This window comes from Lynx rufus, unplaced genomic scaffold (assembly GCF_022079265.1).
Source record: "Lynx rufus isolate CCGP_SWC_20201006 ecotype Redwood Valley unplaced genomic scaffold, mLynRuf1.p SCAF_27, whole genome shotgun sequence".
In the NCBI taxonomy this organism is placed as follows: domain Eukaryota; kingdom Metazoa; phylum Chordata; class Mammalia; order Carnivora; family Felidae; genus Lynx; species Lynx rufus.
The window spans coordinates 10639005-10659685 of record NW_025814842.1 but is presented as its reverse complement, the minus strand read 5'-3'; the positions used below and the strand labels follow the sequence as shown (position 1 = coordinate 10659685).

Here is a 20681-nt window from a genome sequence, read left to right as displayed (position 1 = left end):
CCACCCTTCCCAAGTCTCACGCTCCTGCCCCCCCCCCCCAGTGCTGCACAGTCACCTTCCCACGACCCGGTTCCACCCTCCCATCCTTGCACGGCCCACCGACAAGGGCCATCCCCAGTCACTGGCCTGCTCATGCTCAAACCTCCATAGTGTGCAAGGGGCTACAGGGGCGAGCTTCACAGAAGGTTCCAGGCCCCGGGGAAGCCTCAGCGGGTAGGAATAAAGGGCATCTCTGCAGCCATCTGCACGGACAGATGTCCGTGGATATCTTGTAGGTACCAATGCAGACACGGACATTCAAGACTAGGGGCGCCCTCCGCCTAACTCCTCGGCACTACGGATCCCTCCTGAACTTGGACACAGGCCCAGGGGAAAGGGGAATCCTCAATGGACTCAGATTCTGCCACTATGCAATGGGGGGGTTTCGGTAGAAATCTGGTTCAATTTTACATGTCTTGTGCTTCTGAGTTTGCATTCGATATTTTTGGAAGAGGACAAAAGAAACAGGAAAATGTCTTGAAGGCCCCACTGTGCCCAGGAGGGGGCCTGTGTCTCTATCATGACGTGCCACACCCTCCTGGCCATGGGGTGTCACCCCCCCGACCCGTGCTCCAGCCACGTCCCCCGACAGCCCCTCTGTGCCTTCACTGAGGCTGAGCCCTGCATCAATAGCACCACGCACTGTTTTTGGCTCATCTCCGAGGCCTGGCTCCATGCCACCTCCTCCAGGAAGCCTTCCCAAGCCCCAGGAACAACCACCGCTACCCCCCCAGTGGCTGAGCACTTCCCATCACAGCTGGTCCAGGGCCGAAGCGTTTACAAACATCTCACTCAGGTGTCAGGATGCAGCCTCCCCAGGACAGCGGGGCAAAAACAGTCCTCACCCCCCCCCCCCCGCCCACCCATTTACCTAGTTCTGCCCACCTAAGGAGGCACGCATGCCTTTTTCCATCCTACAGATGAGGAAGCGGAGGCTTGGGGGTGTGAAATAATGAGCCCAGAGTCACCTGGCTAGTAAGGGGGTGGTGCAGGGATTTGAACCCGGGTCTGTCTGAGCACCAGCCTGTGCTTTCCCACGGCTCACATGCTGCCATCTACTCACAACCCAAATCAGATGATCTGCCACCCCTCCACGTGCCCAGGGCACCTGCCTCTGGTTCAGCCCACCTTCCCCCATATCGTGGCACTTGAAAACATGCCGCCGGAGACCTGAGCTCCTGCTCCAATTCCCTTCAGCGACTGTCCGATGGAGGGTTTGGGAACAGCCCTTTCTGGGACAGGAACGGTTCTCAAGTGACCTCCGGTGAACCCTCGGAGGCCCCAGGAGCCTGGACACCTTCCCAGCCCAGCGTGACGAGTGACATGAGTAAGCACGGAGCCGGCTCGCCAGCCCGTCTGTCCCGGCCCCTCCAGGCTGCCACCGGCCGGGGATGCCAATGCCTGGAAAGGCGCTGGCAGGTTCCCTCCTGAGGGCTGGCCCAGAGCTCCCTCCCCATCTCCGCTTCCAGGCAGCCTGCCACCCTCTTCCATACCACGTGGGCAGACAAAGCATTTCCAAGGGCGCTCTCTGCGCACAGAAGAGCCAAAGCAAAGGCCGGGTAGGTGGGTGGCCAAGCGGACTGGCACAGAGGCTGGGGGGTGGGCAGCTGCCCCCCTCCAGGGGCAATGGCTGAGATTCAAGAAGCTGTCCCAACAGCCAGTGGGCCAGCGAGCAACCCGAGCTGGAGGGCAAACCCTCGTTAGTGGAAGGGCCCAGAAGCCCTGTGGTCTGCGTGAAGGCTGCTGGCTGACCCCCCCCTCTCCCGGCCCCAGACGTTCCACTGCTTGGTGGCTGTTCTGAATCCCAGGCCACCCATGATCACGGGGCCTCCCTGCAGGCAGCCGGGCTCTGGAGCTCCTTCACTACAGGTGGGGCAGCTGGGCAAATCGCCGATGTCCCCCCACCCCGGCTCAGTTTCTTCCCCCGCACAAAGCAGGCAGGAAAAGGTCACAGTGCAAAGCGCCCATCTTGCAGCCCAGGACACGTTAGGTGTCACGAATCACTTTTCCTTTCCTGCTTTCCAAACTCATTAAAGAGCGCGCCCTGCGGCCCAAGCAGTCAAGCAGTCACATGTTCGGGCCCCCACGAGGACGCCTCCTTCTGTAAGGAGGGGCTGGGAGCACACAGGCCACCTCGCTGCATTTCTGCTCTCCCTAAGCAGAGGGAGCCTGGCCATTCTTCCCGCTGCTGTTCCGTCCTTCCTTCTCTGCTGCCCAGCAATGACAGTGACTCAGGCAGAAACCCAGGTGGGCCAGGCAGTGACTGGGAGCTGAGTCAGGGGCACTCAGCACTGATGTCTAGCAGCCCCGGAGCCTGGAGCCAGCCGGGCCTGATGCCGCAGACTGGGCCCCTGCCGCAGGGCGGGTGAGCGGACCACAGGCTGTCTACCACGGTCCTGGAGCAAAGCAGGTCCACAGAGGGCCGAGCGGTCTGTCACGGCGCAGGGACAGGCCAGGGGCCACGGGTGGCTCCCACGGCCGGTGAGAAGGGAGCTGTGCAAGCCCCTGCTCTTGCTCCCCATTTTAGGGTCCCCACGGGACAACAGCAGTCGCCCCATCACTACACCCCTCTGTAAGTCCTGTCCCCTTGCAGTTTGATGGCCTCTCCTTCCCCAGAAGCTCACCGAGCCAGGCCTGGGCCCAGGGACTGAACGCTCCAGGCAGCAGGGGTCAGTGTGCACCGAGGTGGGCAAGGGGACCAGTCTCCGTGACCGTGAGACTGGATTCCTGTCCTGCGGGTTGTGTTGGTTCCAGGCACTGGCACTCCTCCATTCCCAGCACATCAGTGCAGCCCCTCTAATGGCGACATTCCCTAAGGGTGAGGGGCAGCTGCAGCGTCTTCCGGGCGGGTGCCAGGGCGGGGGCGAGGTCAGGGACAAGTCTCTCCGCACACAGGTTCTAGGGTCAACAATTCAGCACATGCAGCCTCAGCCCCGCAGACCCTGGGCGGCCCAGAGCGCTCACGAGATGGTCAGGTCACCCCTGCTCATTCCGGGTTTGGGTTTTTTGCTTTTTTTTTTTTTTTTTTTGTAATCTCTATGGGGCTCATGGGGCTCGAACTCATGACCCCAAGATCAAGAGTCGCGTGTTCCACCCACCGAACCAGCCACGCGCCCCTCTCGTTCAGGGTTTGGGAGGACCAGGGCACAGCCCGTGGAGGAGGCGGAGGGGGTGGGGGCCTGGAAAGGCGGCCAAGTAAGCACTTACCCGCATCTTACCACCAAGCTCGCTAGCTCGCTCGCGGGGTCCCTATGCGCAAGCCCCTCCCTCTGTGGTTAGAAACCACCTGCCAGCAACCTCACCCGCACACTCAGGTCAACCCGGCCCCTAATCAGGAGTGGAGGGCACCGACCTGCCCTCCTGATCCCTGGCTGGGCCTTCCTCAGGTTCCAGTGTGACCTTCCTCCTCGTGCCCGGGGCCGGTGCCCAGAGGACGTGGGAGGATGGAAGGGCAGGGCCTGGTGTCCCACGGGCATCTGGGCTCTGGCCTCTGGCCCCCAGCGCAGCGGCCGGCCCCCCACGCCAAGCAGCCCCCCCCGCCCCCCGGGCCAGTGCCTCTTACCAGGCTTTGGGATGAGTCCTTGAAAAGGCCTGGAAGAGAAACAGAGACGGGGGCATCAGAGCGAGGACCTGGGAGCAGTTTGGAAACGTTTGGGGCCCACCCGACACCTACTGCATTGGAACGGCATTTTAACAAGATGCCCGGGGAGGCGTCACTGGGGCAGGACGCTGACCAGGGGGCGGCCTGGTGACCGGGGCCTCCTGCTAATCCCGCCCTGGTGGTTCTGTGACCCCTGGGCAAGTCTCTCGTCTCAGGGATCTCCCCTCTGACATGGGCTGACCACCCTTCCTGGGGGCTGGGGGGGCAGTGAGTGGGTGCTGCGGGCAGGTAGGAGGTGTCGTGAGGGTTATCCCTGCTGCATGGTGGTTGAGTGGGGTTCCCTGCACCCTGGCCGGCCCTCTGCCACCTTTCTGTCCCCCACTGGGACCCAGGATGGCACCGGAAAGCTGCCTTGTCCAGCAAGGAGGGCAGAACGGGGCAGGACCAGATCAAAGGAAAGGCCAAGGGCCCCCACCCGTGCCAGTCTTGCCTCCTCACCCTTCCCCCTGAGCACCTGGTGACCGTGAACTTGATCTTGTCAGCCACTGCAAGGATCCTCTCCAGGTTCTGGGAGCCAAAGGTGCAGGGCTTTCGGAAGGGGATGCCCGGGGGGAGCCCCTCGATGATCACCGAGCCGGGGTTACTCTTGATCCGCTTGTAGGGGACCTGGACCGGGTACTTGATGCCCAGGGCTTCTCCTGTGGAGGAGGGACAGATGTGTCATCAGAAGCTAGAGCAGCGCTGGAGTGTGGCACGGGGGCACGCGGCGGGGGCCCGGGAGTCAGCAGTGGGTCGTGCAGGGGTGCGGTGTGTGTCCTTGAGGGGCTGAGGAGCGGGCAGGGCTCATATGGCTCCAGCCGCTGGGGAGAGGGCAGCGGGTCAGGCTCCTCGGCCTCACCGCCTGAGAAGCTGCAAGCCCCTGTCCGGGATGGTACCTGTGGGCGCAGCGGGCCCCTCCCTAGGAGGCCTGGCCCTCGGCCAGCGCCCCCTCCCCTCCGGGGCCTGCCTCGCGCCGGTTCAGGACCAGCCTGGCCTGAGGGCAGACTGCGTTTGGGGGCAAGGGCGGAGCCAGCCCGAGGCCAGCAGGGTTCGGCTCAGACCTGAGACCCTCCGTCTGCGTCTGGGCTTTGACCTTGCTCCCTGCACCAGCCCTCTGCGTGTGCACCCGTGTGAACGTGCTGGGTCTCACGGTGGCCTAGGGGCAGTGCTGGGGCAGCACGGCCACTGCTGAGCCACCCTCCACCGGGGCTTGCCGCCTGCTGTCAGTGGCCGTCCCCGAGGCACAGCGCGGGCGGTCCCGTGGCTCCTGTCCCCAGCGGCGAGGGCACAGGTGCAGGCCTGGGTGCCGTGAGGCTGACTGGATGGTGTCCACCATGGAGCCCCTCCTGGGCAGAGGGAAGGCGCACACTGCGGTCCCTCCAAGGGGCTTGTTGTGGTGCAGGATGTCCCTTTCTGAAGACAGAATCTCTGAACGACTCAGCACGAGAAGGAACAGCTGAACGTTCTCTGTGCAGTAAACTAATTTTTATCTCAGGGACACTGGGAATTGCATAACTGGCCACATTTCCCTTTTTGCTCTGGCTCCCGGGAAACTCACAGCCTGATCTGTCATCTGTATCTACCAAGTACAGAATTTCTGCGTCTTCGTATTACCCCTGGCTTCTTGCCAGTGTTCCAGCCTATTTTTGCTTGTCTATTTATTTATGTGCGTATGTATGTATGCTTTTATTTAAAAAAATTTTTTTAATTTTAACATTTATTTATTTTTGACAGACAGAGCATGAGCAGGGGAGGGGCAGAGAGAGAGAGAGAAAGACACAGACAGACAGACAGAATCCGAAGCTGGTTCCAGGCTCTGAGCTGTCAGCACAGAGCCCGACACGGGGCTTGAACCCACAAACTGTGAGATCAGGACCTGAGCCGAAGATGGCCACTTCACCGACTGAGCCACCCAGGCGCCCCTGTTCTTGTTTTTTTTTATTTATTTATTTATTTTTTTTTTTAATTTTTTTTTTTTCAACGTTTATTTATTTTGGGGACAGAGAGAGACAGAGCATGAACGGGGGAGGGGCAGAGAGAGAGGGAGACACAGAATCGGAAACAGGCTCCAGGCTCTGAGCTGTCAGCCCAGAGCCTGACGCGGGGCTCGAACTCACGGACCACGAGATCGTGACCTGGCTGAAGTCGGACGCTTAACCGACTGCGCCACCCAGGCGCCCCTTGTTTTTTTAATTGAGTTCTAATTCCCATACCACAAAAATGACTGGTGTCACTTATGCAATCCAGTGGCTTTTCGAGGAGGTTGTGAAATTATCAACACCCTCTAATTCCAGGATGCATTCATCACTCCAGAAAGAAACCCTGTACCCAGCAGTAGTCACTTCCCATCCTACTTCCCTGTGCCCTGGCAACAGCTAATCTACTCTATTTTGATAGATTTCCCGTCTTTTTGATTCTTTATCCTGACTTTGTTGCTGACTAGTTTATATGGTAGGAATTGCTAAGCGATCTTTTTTTTTTTTTTATTTATTTTGAGAGAGAGAGGGAGAATACATGCGTGTGTGCACGCGAGGAGAGGGGCAGGGAGAGAGAGAGAGAGAGAGAGAGAGAGAGAGAGAGAGAGAGAGAGAATCCCAGGCAGGCTCCACACCATCAGTGCAGAGCCCGACTCGGGGCTTGAACTCACGATCCGTGAGATCATGACCTGAGCCAAAACCAAGAGTCAGATGCTTAACCAACCGAGCCACCCAGGCGCCCTGCTAAGAGATGGTTTTGGCAATGAAAAATAATTGGGACAGAAAGGAAAATGTATACCCGTGATCCGTAAACAGGAACACTGCTGTCTCCACTTCTCACCTCCAAAACGGCTCTTGCTCCAATGACCCGTGGCCTGCAGGGTGCCTGCATTTCTCTTGGCCAAGTTTGGCACAGGTGACCGCGCTCCCCTCCCTGAAGCCTCCTCCTTGATGTCCGTGACCCCATACTTTCCTGGTTTCTCACCTTTCTGGTCACTCTGCCACTGCCTGGACCTGACCTCTACATACCAGGGCCCCTCGGCCTCTGGTCTGGCTACTTTCTTGTTCCTCTACCCAATGGCCTAATTTTTACATCCAATCCAGACCCTTCTCCCGAACAGCGGACTGGATCTCCACTTGCCTACGGCTCATCTCTGCTCAGCCCTCAAACTCAACACATCCAAGATGGAACCCATCACCTCCCCTTCAAGCTGTCCCCTCTTGGTGAGGGTGCTGCCCCTTCTCTCTACTCCACCCCCACCTCCCTTTTGTCACAGTGACAGGCCCAGTAACCCAGTGAGCACGTGGCATTTCCCTGCCACAGGGATTGGGTGAGGGATGGACATGGGACTCAACGGGGGCCAATGAGAAGCAAGGGGAGGGCTCAGGGAATTCTAGGAAAGAAACCCCTCCCTCTCTGGAGAAACGCCGCGGAAAAGCCAGTTCCCACCCCCTTCCGCAAGGCATAGGTGGGATGTCTCAACCTGCCGTGGCCATTTTGCCAGCAAGTGGGAAGCCAGCCTGGGACGAAGCCAACATGGTGGAAAGACACCAAGGACATCTCTGAACTGCTGGATCCAGTTGGTCCTGAAGGCCGCCCCACTGCTGGATTTCCCATGCTACGAGCTATGGCTGATTATACTGTCCAAAGACGGCCGCCCCAATATTTCTCCCATCCCACGTGCTCCTCTTCACGTCACATCGACACTCCCCCACAGAGAACTGGGGCCTGTGTCCCCTCCCCTTGAACCTGGGCTTGGTGGGGACTTTGTAATGACCTCGACCAATAGAGCACGGCACAGGTGACGACGCACAACCTCTGAGGCTGGGCCACAAAAGGCAACAGCTTCCACCCGGCCGGCAAATCCAGCTGTCCTGGAGACGCTATGCTGGGGAGCCCACGCGGAGGGACGGCGTGGAAATGTGGAGAGATGAGAAAGAGCCAGTGGCCGCTATTTTAGGCTGCTCGGTTCGGGGCGATCTGCTCTGTGGTCATAGCAACCGGATCAGGAGCCGATCTACACCCCTGATGGCTGAAGCCAGTGCGACTTTGTTTTTGTTACTCGGGACCATACAGCATCTTACCTGCGCTGGCCTGTTTTCTCCAAGCCAGGACTCAAACCGGACGCCTGCCTTTTTCCCTCCCTGCTCGCCCACTGATCCTACTTCTGAAGCTCGCCTTGATCCCATCCGCTCTCCTCCGGCATCCCGGCCAGGGCCACCCAGGCCGCCATCACTCCGGCTCCACCCTCCGAGCTGGCCTCCCCACCCCGCCCTCTTGCCCCCATTCACCTTTCTCACGGGGAGCCAGGAAGATGCTTTAAAACCACACAGTGGCGGGGCGCCTGGGTGGCTTAGTCGGGTGAGAGCCCGACTTCGACTCAGGGCATGATCTCACGGTGTGTGAGTTCGAGCCCCGCGTCGGGCTCTGTGCTGACGGCTCAGGGCCTGGAGCCTGTCTTGGATTCTGGGTCTCCCTCTCTCTCGGCCCTTGCCCTGCTCGTGCTCTGTCTCTCTCAAAAATAAACATTAAAAAAAACCCACAGAAAACTACAAAGTGCCTTCTGTCACTTGAGTCCTCACCATAAAATACAAAACTGAGAACACGGTTGCCTCTAAAGGCCCTAGGTGATGGGGTGTCTGTGTTCCGGCCACCTCTACAGGGTCCCTCTCCTGTAGCTCTACTCCCCCAATTCAGCTTTCTGCCCCTTCCTAGGATAAGCCTCAGGGCCTTTGCACGTGCTATGACCTCAGCTGGACTGCCCTTCCTGCATACTCTGGTAGTAACTCTTTACCCACCCCTTCAGTTCTTTTTTTAAAGAGGCCTCTTTCTTTAAAGAGGCCTCCCTGGCTCCCAATTGAAGGTAAGTACCCAAGTTATTCTCTCTTGAGCAGCTTTGCTCTTTTCCTGCAAAGCTGGAACTTCCAGCTCAGAGCTGGAGACTCTGTGGAACAGAGTCTCATTGTTATTAGATTCTGTGTGTAGTTTTTCCTTTTTTTTTTATGTTTGTTTATTTTTGAGACAGGAGGAGGGGCAGAGAGAGAGGGAGACACAGAATTGGAAGCAGGCTCCAGGCTCTGAGCTGTCAGCACAGAGTCCCAATGCGGGGCTCACACCCAGGGACCGTGAGATCGTGACCTGAGCTGAAGAAGGATGCCTAACCGACTGAGCCACCCAGGTGCCCCTATAGTTTGTTGTTTTTCTTTTATGTGTATTTATTTTGCGAGAGAGAGAGAGAGAGAGAAAGAGAGAGAGAGAATATCCCAAGCAGGTTCCATGCTGTTAGCACAGAGCCTGACATGAAGCTCAAAGTCAAGAATCATGGAGACCGTGACCTGAGCTGAAATCAAGAGTCGGATGCTTAACCGAATGAGCCGCCCAGACACCCCTGTGTGTAGTTCTCGAATTACAAGCCCAGTCTTGACCCCGCTGGTCTACAGCGCCCAAGGGGGCAGGGCCTCTGTTTTCTTCGCTACCGTATCCCCAGCGTCTGGCACATAGTAAGTGCTCAAGAAATGCCTGCGAGCGAGCGAATGGTTTCCCCAGAAATGACCACGGCTACCAGCAGGAAGCGTCTGCCTCTCTTCCCGCGGCAGCCAGGCTGCCCTCCCGCCCGGGCACCCCGGGGCTCACCGTATTTCTTATTGAACAGGTCCTGGACTTGCTCCCGCAGCGTGTTGGCGATGTCGATGCGCGAGAGTCGAGCGTCGTAGTTTTCTGCGAAGTGAAAAACAATTACGGATTTGAGGCTGTCCAATTAAAAGGCACTTGGGGACTTTTAAGGAATAGGATTGCCTAATTATGGGGAACTCCTCCTCAGAGCGGGCCCCTCAGAGTCCTTCAGAACTAACATCTAGACGGAGACGTAGGTTTTTCCGGAAGGACGCACACTGTTGTGACAACAGCAACGAGTGGGAAATTTAGTTAATTGTTGACATTTGAAAACCACTAAACCAGTAAATAAGCCTGAGAGGTGAGAGACGGCACGAGGAAGAGCAGGCTAGGAGCAGGGGTTCGGTGGGGAGGGCCACCCCGGGTCCCTCTCTCACCCGGGGGGGGGCGGGGTATCTGCTAGGGAGCCCATGTGCCAGCCCATGCCATGGGGGCCCCAGACAGGCCCCTGACCTCGAGAGACTGCAGCCTGGCACAGCCCGGGGAGAGAGAGAGGGAGGGAGGGAGTGGACCTCTGGGCGGTTGAGTGGTGGTGGTGGTGGTGGTGGGGGCGGTTACGGTGAGGACCCCAGTCCTCTGTGAGGCTGGGTACAAGGAGTCACGGGTGGGGTGGGAGTCGTGAGCGCCCCTCACTGCGGCAAGTTCTGGCTGCCCGGGAGGGAGCGAGAGAGACAGGGCAGTGAGCAGCCGTCCCCCTGGGATTGGGGTCCTATCTCTGGGCCCCCCACTCCCTGGGCTGGTCTCGCTGACCTCGCTCTCTCCTCAGAGCTGCAGGGACCACCCAGGGGCCACCCTCGGGGACTCACGGCCACACCCCGGCGCTGTCCCAACTCGGCACGTGGACTTCCTGCTTCTGGTTCTCCCCTGCATTTGCTCAAGCTTCTCCCGCCTTCCATCCATCTTCCGCCCCACTCGCTGTCCCTCACCCCTTCGTGGCCCAGCCACGGTTCTCCTCGTCCATAGAACCCCCTTGCACTTGGGGACCTCGCCCTTTTTTGGCTTCAGGCATCGAGCACAGCTGACTGCCTCCCCAGAGGGGACAGTGGGTGCGCTCCTGCACCCTGCCATCCCCCTGCACTCTTAGGGAGACTCTTCTTCCCGCCCCACCTGCCAGCCAGCCTCACTCAGACCCCCAGGCCGTGACGGTGGGGGCCAGCCCCTCCCACCCGCAGCCTGGCCCTCCAAACCCAAGTCAGGTCAAGGTCATGGCACTGGGACAGCGGACCCCATCCTGAGCTGCAACCTTACCTTGAAAACCCTGTCTCTTCAGGCTCTCGTCCACAAGAGGGTCCCCGGAATCCCTCTCTGGGGGCGGGGAAGGGGGAGGAGAGAAGCCAGGGTGAACAGCCAGCTCCTGGGACCCGGGGACAGGGGCAGTATCTCTGGGGGGGATCCCGGTGGAGAGGGCAGTGGGGGACGCCAGGGGAGGCGGGACCAGGAGAGAGGAAGAGGGAGAAGGGATGGTGGCAGAGACCTGGGACCCCTCCCACGCCCGGCGGGCGCCTCAGCCCGCGTCCCTGAACGGGGTACCTTGGCTGTCCGCGATGGGCTCTTTGACTCCCTCGGTGAGCAGCTCGGGTCTGGAAAACACCACAGCAGGGCAATTGCTGAGGCCCCTCCGGGCCTTCCTGGTAGAGCTTCAGTCTGCACCCCTGGGCCTCAGCTTACCCAGCTGTGCAACAGGCCCTCCCAGCCCTGGACAGCCCAGGTGTGGGGTCCCCGTCCTTCGCCCTTGTCCTGCCGACCCACGTGTGGGTACTGGGGGGGCTGTGCTGGGCTCTGAGGACCCCGCCCAGAGGGAGGCCAGCCTGGCCCCAACCACGTGGAGCTGCCATTGTCGCTCAGTTCTGCAATGCGTCCCCACGGGGCCAGTTTGAAGTGCAGAAGCAGGCGGCAAGATCTCAGAGCGACAGGGCAGGTCCCGGGTCTCCGGCTCACACCCGAGAGCTGCTGGGTCACTTGCAGTGGGGGCCTCGGGGACCGACCCCAGCTGTGCACTAATACCGGTATCTCCAGACCCCACAGAGACCCCCCAGATGTCATGGCGTGCTCTCTCGACCCCCTTGAGGCGGGCACTGTTTCCATCACTCCATTCACAGGATGCGGAGACTGAGCAACGTGCCCAGGACCACACGGCAGGATCGGGCAGGGCTCAGAAAAGGCCCCCGCCCCCCCTCACAGCCGAGACACCTCCCCACCAGGGCCTCTGCTGTCTCGTCTGACACAGCAGGAGCCCCGCTCGGCTCCTGACTCTCGCAGGTGACAGTGGGGATGTCATTTCACTTTCTGGGACTCAGTTTCCCCATAAGGAGAAGGGGAAGAGGTAGTGGTGGAGAAGTTTCTAAATGCAGCCTGAGGCCTCTTCTGGCCCCTGAGGCTGGGCTCCAAGGCAGGGCTGTGTGTCCTCCTCCCTCAGGCCCTGTGAGCCCAGCTCGGGGCACGTGCCCACATGCCTGCTGCCAGGAAAGGCAGCAAATCCTCATCCACTGACCACCTGACCTGGGGTGGGGGTGCCCTGAGTCTGGCCTTTGGTCTCCCTTCTAGGCAGGGTCTCCTCTGGGCCACTTCTTGGTTACCCCCGTGACGGAGAGGTCATTACCTCTCCCAGCAGCCTCACCCACAGACCCATACTCACACTGAACCCTGGTCCAGCACCCCACCCCCACGACACCCGTCAGGAGATTCGAAGGAGTAGTTTTCCACTACCCGTCCCACTCCATCATCCCCCCTGGCCCGTCAGCCCTCCTCCAGCCAGCCTGACCTCCCCAACATCCTCAGCCTGCCACAGACTCCAGAACATGCCTCCCTTTCTTCGAGCAGACAGGCCTGCTCTAATAGCTGGACAAGTCTGCATTACAAACAGGGCATTTAGAATCCGTGCTATATGATAAAGACTTTGGTCTCTGTCTCTGGTTCCTGGGAGGTAAACTCTCATCTTTGGTTATTTCTCAAGTGACGGGAGCGTCTTCGTTATTATTATTCCTGGTTGGGACCCTGGGATCACACCGAAGTTTATACTAGGGAGATGATTTGGGATTCTGGAAGACTGACCACGTGATCAGAGGGCTGAGGCTCTGAGCCACCTGCTATCAGCCCACCCTCCTAATTTCTACAGACTGAGCTCAGTCACATGGCCAATGACCCGATCGAGCACGCCTATGGAAAGAATCCCAATAATAATCATGGACACTGAACTCGGGGCTGGAGGGTGACATATGCCCTGATAACATGGGGACCTCGCCTTTTGTGAGTGTCATTTGGCTGGTCCTGGTCAGTACCCTTCATATAAAACGGTATTTGTAATACAGCACATTCCCGAGGTCTGGGAGTTGTTCTAGCTAATTACTGAACTTGGAGTTGTGGGAAGCCTCAGATTTAGGACCAGATGCTCAGAAGTGTAGGTGGCCTAGGGACCCCCGAACTTGCAGCTGGGGTCTGAAATGGGCGTGGTCTTGTTGGAGACCGTGCCCTGAACCTGTGGCATCTGCTAATGCCCTGTGGTCAGGATCAGATCTCACTGTGGCGTTACATCAGCCAGAGCCCTCCGCCACGACTCCCGGGTAGCGATTTCCTATCCGTGTGAACCCACCTACGATTTTAAGTTTCCAAAAGGTTTCTAAACTTTGGAGAATTTGATGAAAGCAAGGGGTCCTCTCCCCACAAGAATGCACCAAAGAATATGAACATCTGGCTTACAAGCTCAAGGTGTAAAGAATGCTTTCCGATCAAAAGTTTAGAAAGTTTAATCTGATTTGTGCCAGTTGTAATGACTGGTAGAGGTTGTCCAAAGTATGTCCTCCACAAGGATGTGGAGGTCAGGTACAGGCAGAAAGTGTGTCGGTCAATTACTGACGTCTCCTGCAGGTGATGACTTCTCATATATACAAATGTGCAGTTGACCCTTGACGGACATGCGTATGAACTGTGTGGGTCCATTCACATGCGGATTTTTTTCCAAAAAATACGGTTCAGTACTGTAAATGCATTTTCTCTTCTGTATATTTTCTGTTTATAAGTTTTTAAAAAAAATTTTGGTGCTTAGTTTTGAAAGAGAGAGAAAGAGAGAGACAGAGACAGAGCATGAGTGGGGGAGGGGTAGAGAGAGAGGGAGACGCAGAATCCGAAGCTCCAGGCTCTGGGCTGTCAGCACAAAGCCCGACACAGGGCTCGAACCCACAAACTGTGAGGTCACGACCTGAGCCAAAGTCAGGACGCTTAACCGACTGAGCCACCCAGGCACCCCACTTCTTTACATTTTCTGAACATTTTCTTTTTTCTAGCTTACTTTGTTGTAAAAATATGGTATATAATACATACAACATACAAATTCGTGTTAACTAGCTGTTTGTGTTATTGGTAAGGCTTCCGGGTCAACAGTGGGTTATTAGCAGTTACTTTTTTTCTTTTTCCTATTCTTTTTTTATGCCTGATTATAGTTGACATACAATGTTACATTAGTTTTGGAGGTATGTAGTTAAGTTTTTGGGGAGTCAAAAGTGATACGTGAATTTTCAACTGCATGGGGACTGGGGGTGTCAGGACTCCTAACCTCCATTTTTTTTTAATGTTTATTTATCTTGAGAGAGAGTGCACGAACACATGCTTACATGTGTGTGCATGCACACGAGCAGGGGAGGGGAAGGGAGAGAGGGAGAGAGAGAATCCCCAGCAGGCTCTGCACTCTCAGCAGAGAGCCCTACATGGGGCTCAATCTCATGAACTGTGAGGTCCTGACCAAGAGTTGGACACTTAACCGACTGAGCCACCCAGACACCCCTCTAATCCCTGTACTGTTCAAAGGTCAACTTTATATTTTTATGGGCTGAACTGTATCTCCCCCAAATTTCATATATTGAAGCCCGGACCTCCCCATACCTTGGGATGTGACTGTATTTGAAGCCAGTGTCTTTTAAAAGGTGGTTAAATTTACATGAGGATGTGGGCGGACGCTCATCCCCTGACTGGTGCCCTTATAAGAAGAAGGAATTAGGTCACATGGAAAGAGCCACCAGGGATGTATGTACACAGAGAAAAGGCCATATGAAGGCACAGTGAAGAGGTGACCACCTGCAGGCCAGAGAAAGAGGCCCCCAGAGAAACGCGACCTGCCAGCACCTTGATCTTGGACTTCCGGTCTCCAGAGCCAGGGGAGATAAATGTCTGTTACACTTTGTTACTGCCGGCCCAGCACGCTAATATGCATATCTACATACATATACATGAGGTACATACATATTCCTTATTCGGATGGAATGCATATACCATAACATTCATCTTTAAAGTACACCAATCTCGGGCGCCTGGGTGGTGTTGGTTAAGCATCAGACTTTGGCTCAGGTCATGATCTCACGGTTCGTGAGTTCGAGCCCCGCGTTGGAGTTGGAGCCTGCTTCCGATTCTGTGTCTCCCTCTCTCTCTGACCCTCCCCTGCTCACACTCTCTCTCTCTTTCTCAAAAATAAATAAACATTAAAAAAAAAATTTAAAGTATACCAATCTGTGGTTTGCAGCACGTTCACAAAGTTGTTTATACAGCTGTCCTTCTACCTAATTCTAGAACATTTACATCGCCCCCCAAAGCACCCTTTCCTAAGGTAAGATTAAAGTGAGACGTGGCTCTTTCTCACTTAATACTCCCAACAGTAGTTTTGCTGAGTTTTAAAATGAGAAATAACAAAGTAAGCACACTAAGGGCTCAGTCTCTTAAAATTACCCAGCAAAGCCTTTGCTCCACAGCCCCAAATGCCATGCCCGGCAAAAGCCTTCGCTCTCTCCCACTTGAGCCATTTTCTTTGCTTGGCTTGCAGAAAACTGTAATCAGTTAAACTTACTTTTTATTTTACTTTACTTTATTTTATTTTATTTTATTTTATTTTATTTTATTTTATTTTATTTTATTTTATTTTACTTTACTTTATTTTATTTTACTTTATTTTATTTTACTTTATTTTACTTTATTTTATTTTATTTTACTTTTATTTTATTTTATTTTACTTTATTTTATTTTATTTTATTTATTTTGAGAGAGTGGGCGAGTGCAGGGGAGGGGCAGAGAAAGAGAGAGAATCCCAAGCAGGCTCCACATGGTCATTACAGATCCCGATGCGGGGCTCAAACTCACGAACCGCGAGATCATGACCTGAACTGCAATTAAGAGTCGGACGCTTAACCGAATGAGCCACCCAGGCGCCCCTAAACTTACTTTTTAAAACTGATATATTTTAAAAGACGTGAAATCCTTATCCAGGCAACCACATGAATTTCTCTCAAAAGCTAAGAGAAAGAAGTCAACTCAAAAGGCTGCGCACTGGACCGCTGCATTTGAAGGACATTCCGGAAAAGGCGAAATGATGGCAGAAGGTGGATCGGCAGTTGCCAGGGGCTCTAGGGTGGCCAACAAAGGGACACGCGAAATTTTGGGGGTGATGGGACTGTCCTGTATCCTGATTACAGTGGCGGTTATACGACTGTAAGAGCCTGTCAGAGTTCAAAGAGGGTACACTTAAGAAGGGCGAGGGGCGCCTGGGTGGCTCAGTCAGTTGAGCCTCCGACTCTTGACTTCCGCTCAGGTTACGACCTCTCAGTTCATGAGTTCGAGCCCTACAACGGGCTCCATCTGGCAGCACACGGTCTGCTTGGGATTCTCTTCTCTCTCTCAAGGTAAATAAACAACTTTAAAAAAAAAAAAGGTGAATTTTGCTGAATATGAATTAAACCCTAACAAACCTGATGCTAGAAAAAAACAAACCCATCTTGATCAAGTACTTACAGTGCACCAGGCCCTTGGCTGAGCCTTGACCTCCACACTGCCACTCTGGGAAGCGTATGGTGCTTCCCATTGGACACCCCGAGCAGCTTGCCCAAGGTCACGGGCAGTAACAGGAGGTGCAGACTCAGCCCCAGGAGACCGAGTGTCACCAGGCTCATCGGCCTCGCTTTCTAAGTATAAAGGGGCACAAAAAAATGCTCGTGAGCAGAGGAGAAAGGCTGTCCCTGCACTAAACATCGACCCAGGTCAGCTTACTGAGGAGGCGCTCTTGACTTGGCTCCTACCTCCGAGGCTTTCAGGTTCTCGATTTGGAGGGAGGGACGGGGCAGGCAGCCCCCATGTGTCCCTTCCCTCCTGAATGTGGACACTCAGGACATTTGGCTCCCAATGCCCTGTCCCCACCCTGACGTCTGCCCTACCCAGGGGGTGAGTTTTGGGTATCCACCCACCAGAAGCCCCCCCCCCCCACGCACCTCAAACACAACATGCATCAGATTGACTCCTGACGGCAGCCTCCACCCCTTCCATCTCAGAGAATGGATTACCGCCCCCCCAGGGGATCAGCCTTGACCGAGTCATTCGGGCCCCCCTTTCTCTCCCACCCCACGGCCAACATGTCAGCATATCCAGACAGCCCATCTTCAGAATGCTGCCTGAACCTGAACTTCTCACCAAGCTCCTACCCTGTCCATGGGGCCAGAGGAAAGCCTCCTCGCTGGTCCCTGCTGCTGCCCCTGCCCACAGTCCCCAGGTCACCCTCCACCTCATAAAAAAAAAAAAAAAAAAAGACCAGATCACGTCATATTCTCCTCCGAATCTTCCAGTGAGTTCTCATTAAATGTAAAATAAAATCCGAACTCTTGAAGCCTGTCCGAGACCCTGCATGATCCAGCCCCTGCTCCCTCCCAGGCTTTACCACTCTTTCCTCCCTCAGTCTGCCTAGTCACACCAGCACCTCACTAGTCTTCAAACATGTGAACGTGCCCCTGCCTCAGGGCCTTTGCACCTGCCGCTCCCTCTGCCTGAATGCCCTTTCGCCAGATATCAACATGCCTTGCTTCCTTAAATAGGTTCCTCCTGCCCCTCTCTGCCCCCTGACCCTGTGTCATAGCGTTCGCCTTTGCCTGACATTATATGGTAGTTTTAGTCAACGAGACTGGCCAACTCAAGGGTAGAACTCAGCATTTGCTGCTTCTCACAACCTGCACACGGCTTGCACTCAAGATGTACTTGTTGAAGGAAGGCACCACATGTCCATTATTTGGGTCCCTCGGAGCACCCCCTTCCTTGTTCCTCCTGGTGCAAACCAGGCCCCGTGGGAGGGCGCCCTGCTCCACACCCCGTCACCTGCCTGCCACTCTAGGCACAAAGGCTGCCATGAATCTCCCAATTTGGGGGGCCATCTACTCCCCCAGGGAGGGGGGACAAACCCTTAAGACTCTCCTCTTTCTTGCCACTTTCAACCAAACCAAGCCTAAATTTACGTGATGTAACAGTAGCAACAGACAGGTCACCCCAGACACCCCTCCCCGCCTTAAATCAGTAGCTGCCTCCACCTTTTCCTCATGGATTTTATATCTGAGCTGGGCACACAGGCTGGATCCCCTGGCGCTCCGCTGGGCCCTCGAAGGCAAAAACAAGGGTGCCTGGCCGGTTATCTCACGGCTTTGTGGGTTCAAGCCCCGTGCTGGGCTCCGCACTGACAGTGCAGAGACTGATTGGGATTCTCTCCCTCCCTCTCTCCCCATCCTCCCCACTGGCCTCTCTCTGTCTCTCTCAAAATGAACAAACTTTAAAAAAAAAAAAAAAAAGACAAAAATGAGACGATTTTTTCCCCCCACGATTTGGCGCTTCTCCCAGGCGCCGGGCAAGCCCGGAGGGCCCCCCCCCGTGGACGCGGCCAGCCCTTACCTCTTGATGACAAACTGGATGCTGTTGCTGGCTTCCAGGATCTTCCGGAGCTTGGCGATCCCGAAGCAGTTGGGCCTGCGGAGGGAGATGCCTTCAGGCAGCCCCACCACAAACAGCTCCTCCGGGTACATCAGGAACTTGGAGTAGGGCACCTTGACGGGCTCCGAGATGCCAATGGCCTTGGCTGCGGAGACATGGCTGCTGTAGGGCCACCCAGGGCTACGGGGGCTATGAGCCTCCGCTCTAGCCTCCCGCGTCTGTGCAGGGTGTGTGTGTGTGTGTGTGTGTGTGTATGTGTGTGCAGGTGCGAGGGCTCTAGAGAATCAGGTGTTAGTTGACCCTCCAACCCTCCTGAGAGATGGATACTGTTACCCCCAGTCTGCAGGTAAGAGACCGGGAGCTCAGAGGGGACATGATTCAGTGGCAGAGCCCCAGGGCTGGGGGGTGTGAACCCGAGTCAGTGGGACCCCCAAACCCACACATAGTCAGTGCCCTCATGCACTGAAACCACTGATGGCTGGTGACACCTGGCATTGGCTCCACCCAAGCCCCCTATCCCCTGCGCTGCTGGTACGGCCTTCTGGAGTCCCCCTCCCACCAGAAATAACCCCCAAACTCTGTGTGGCCCAGCACCACAGCTTAGGAATGGGATAGGTTGGAGACCCAGGCCAGCCACTCACTGCCACTCATGCTCAGACAAGCCGAATCATCTCCCCAGGCCTTACTTTTCCTCATCCGTAAAATGGGTATGGGGACGCAAGGGTTTTGCGGGACGGGAGAGCTCATGTGAAACCCCTAGCCAGTGCCCGGCAAACCACTGGCACCCAACAAAAGAATAGCCTCCTCTCCCCTCCCATACACTCTTTCCTGGACTCCCAACTAGGAATGTCCTTGCTATATAAGAGTCTTCCTGAGGACCCTGGATGAGGGTGTCTGTGAGGACAGAAGAGCGGTCACTGCAGTGAACAGAATGGGCTCTCCAATGTGCGGCTGAGGCAGACCGAGGGAGCGTGTGGATGAAGAAGGCTGGGGGCCGCGTTTGGGGGGGGAGGGCAATGCCTCAGTTTCCCTGGGTGTCCCAATTTCCTTCCCAGTGTGCCCCAGCAACCCCCCCCGCCCCTCCCTCCCTTGCCCCTGTGCAGGGAGCAGCGGGGCCCAGAGTCCCTCTGAAAACAGGGTGGCTGGAAGGAGGGCTGGCCGCCCTGGCCTGTCCAGCTCCTTGCTCACCGTATCGCGTGTTGAAGAGCAGTTCCACCTGCTTCCGCAGAGGCCGGATCACGTCACCGTGGCTGTCTGGAAGGCAAAAGGAAGCCTGTTGGGCCTCCCCAGGGGCAGCAGGACCCCGCTCCTCAGCTTATGTCCCAGCTCTGCCAGCACCAAGAATGACCCCGCATTGGGACCTTAGAAAGGGGGGGGGGGGGGGGGAAGGCCGGGTGGCGGCGGCGGGTAACCTCTTTCCCCAGAAATGGCACTCCCAGACTGGTCCGCAGGGTTCCCAAACTCAAACGTCTGCTCTTAAAATCGGGTCTAAGGTACCACCAGGGCTGAATGGTGATTTGGAAGATTCTGGCAATTTTGCGGCCGAAGAATGACCAGAGACCTTTCTAAGGGTGTGTCCGTCACTCTAGACCAGCTCGGGAAGTGACTTAGCTAGTGGGGGAATGGTAAGCCTGTAAATTGAGTATGCCACCACCAGGTGGCAGTGGAATTTTCTATCCCTGCCCCCGGTCAGGCTGGGTTTGGGGAAATGACCGTTCTCTCCTCTCACAGCCACTCGTTCCATTCCAGGGGCAGAAACCCCCAAGAGGAAACACACACATCCCCACTTTGATCTCTCTTCCTGCACACTACTCTCACTCAACAGGAAGGGAATGAGCAGTGTTCCTGAGAATGAGCCGGTCTGTTGGACACAAAGCCAATTTTATGCTTTCCGGCCCCCATTCTACTTGCTCAGTCTCCAGACTTAAAACCTTTGTGAAAGAAGCAGGGTGTGTATAAAAACAAAGAGGATGCTCTGCATTTCGCGCACCAGAAAGAGCTGCTTGTACCTCTGACCAGGTGCCTCCTGGTTCTAGGAGACGCATCTGTAAACTCCTCCCACCTTTAGGAAGCCCACAGGACCCTCACCTCCAACGGCATGTTGGAAAGAACCGGAGACAATGGGGAGAGGAAGGGCGGGGGAGGCGAGGAGAGGTGGGGTGTGACGGGGGAGGTGAACAGAGCCTCACCTTCTGTGGGCCTCTCCTCAGGCCGCGGGTCCTCGCTGGGGCCTTTCTCTGAAAGAGAACAGAGGGTGCCAGGAAGCCATGTGCATCATCTGCTGGGCCCTGTGCTGCAAAAGTCAGGCCGGACAAGTGGGGGGCGAGAGCACAGCATGGCAACTCCCCAGGTGGGGTTGGGGACCCTCACCCTGCACAGGGACTAAACTTGCCCTCCTTGTGAAGGCACAAGGAGGGCACGTTCAGAGACCAGGTGTCGGAGCACATTTGGTACCTCTGGGGACCAGACCCGAGTCAGTCCGTTCTTTCCACGTGCTGGGTTCTGTTCTAGGCACTGAGGACACACGGGAACAAAAGAAACCCTGTCCTGCTGTGACGCCAGACAGAACATGTAATGCCAGTCAGTGGTGATGTCGCAAGAAAAGCAGCTGGATGAGGGGACGGGGGTGGGGGGA

At 56.1% G+C, this 20681-nt stretch overlaps 1 protein-coding gene across 3 annotated transcripts in view; it reads right to left on the bottom strand.

The window, feature by feature from the left end:
- GTF2IRD1 (GTF2I repeat domain containing 1) overlaps positions 1-20681 on the bottom strand; it is a 79989-nt gene that overhangs the window by 26561 nt on the left and 32747 nt on the right. For 2 of the 3 annotated variants that reach the window (XM_047089535.1, XM_047089537.1), the window contains exons 14-21: positions 20236-20283; positions 19235-19300; positions 18008-18191; positions 10859-10908; positions 10577-10633; positions 9290-9373; positions 4155-4338; positions 3602-3630 (exon numbers count right to left, since the gene is read on the bottom strand). In XM_047089535.1, coding sequence (XP_046945491.1) covers positions 3602-3630; positions 4155-4338; positions 9290-9373; positions 10577-10633; positions 10859-10908; positions 18008-18191; positions 19235-19300; positions 20236-20283 — 702 coding nt within the window. Of the gene's footprint in view, positions 1-3601; positions 3631-4154; positions 4339-9289; positions 9374-10576; positions 10678-10854; positions 10909-18007; positions 18192-19234; positions 19301-20235; positions 20284-20681 lie in introns of all 3 variants that reach the window. The other variant, XM_047089536.1, reaches the window with a different exon arrangement.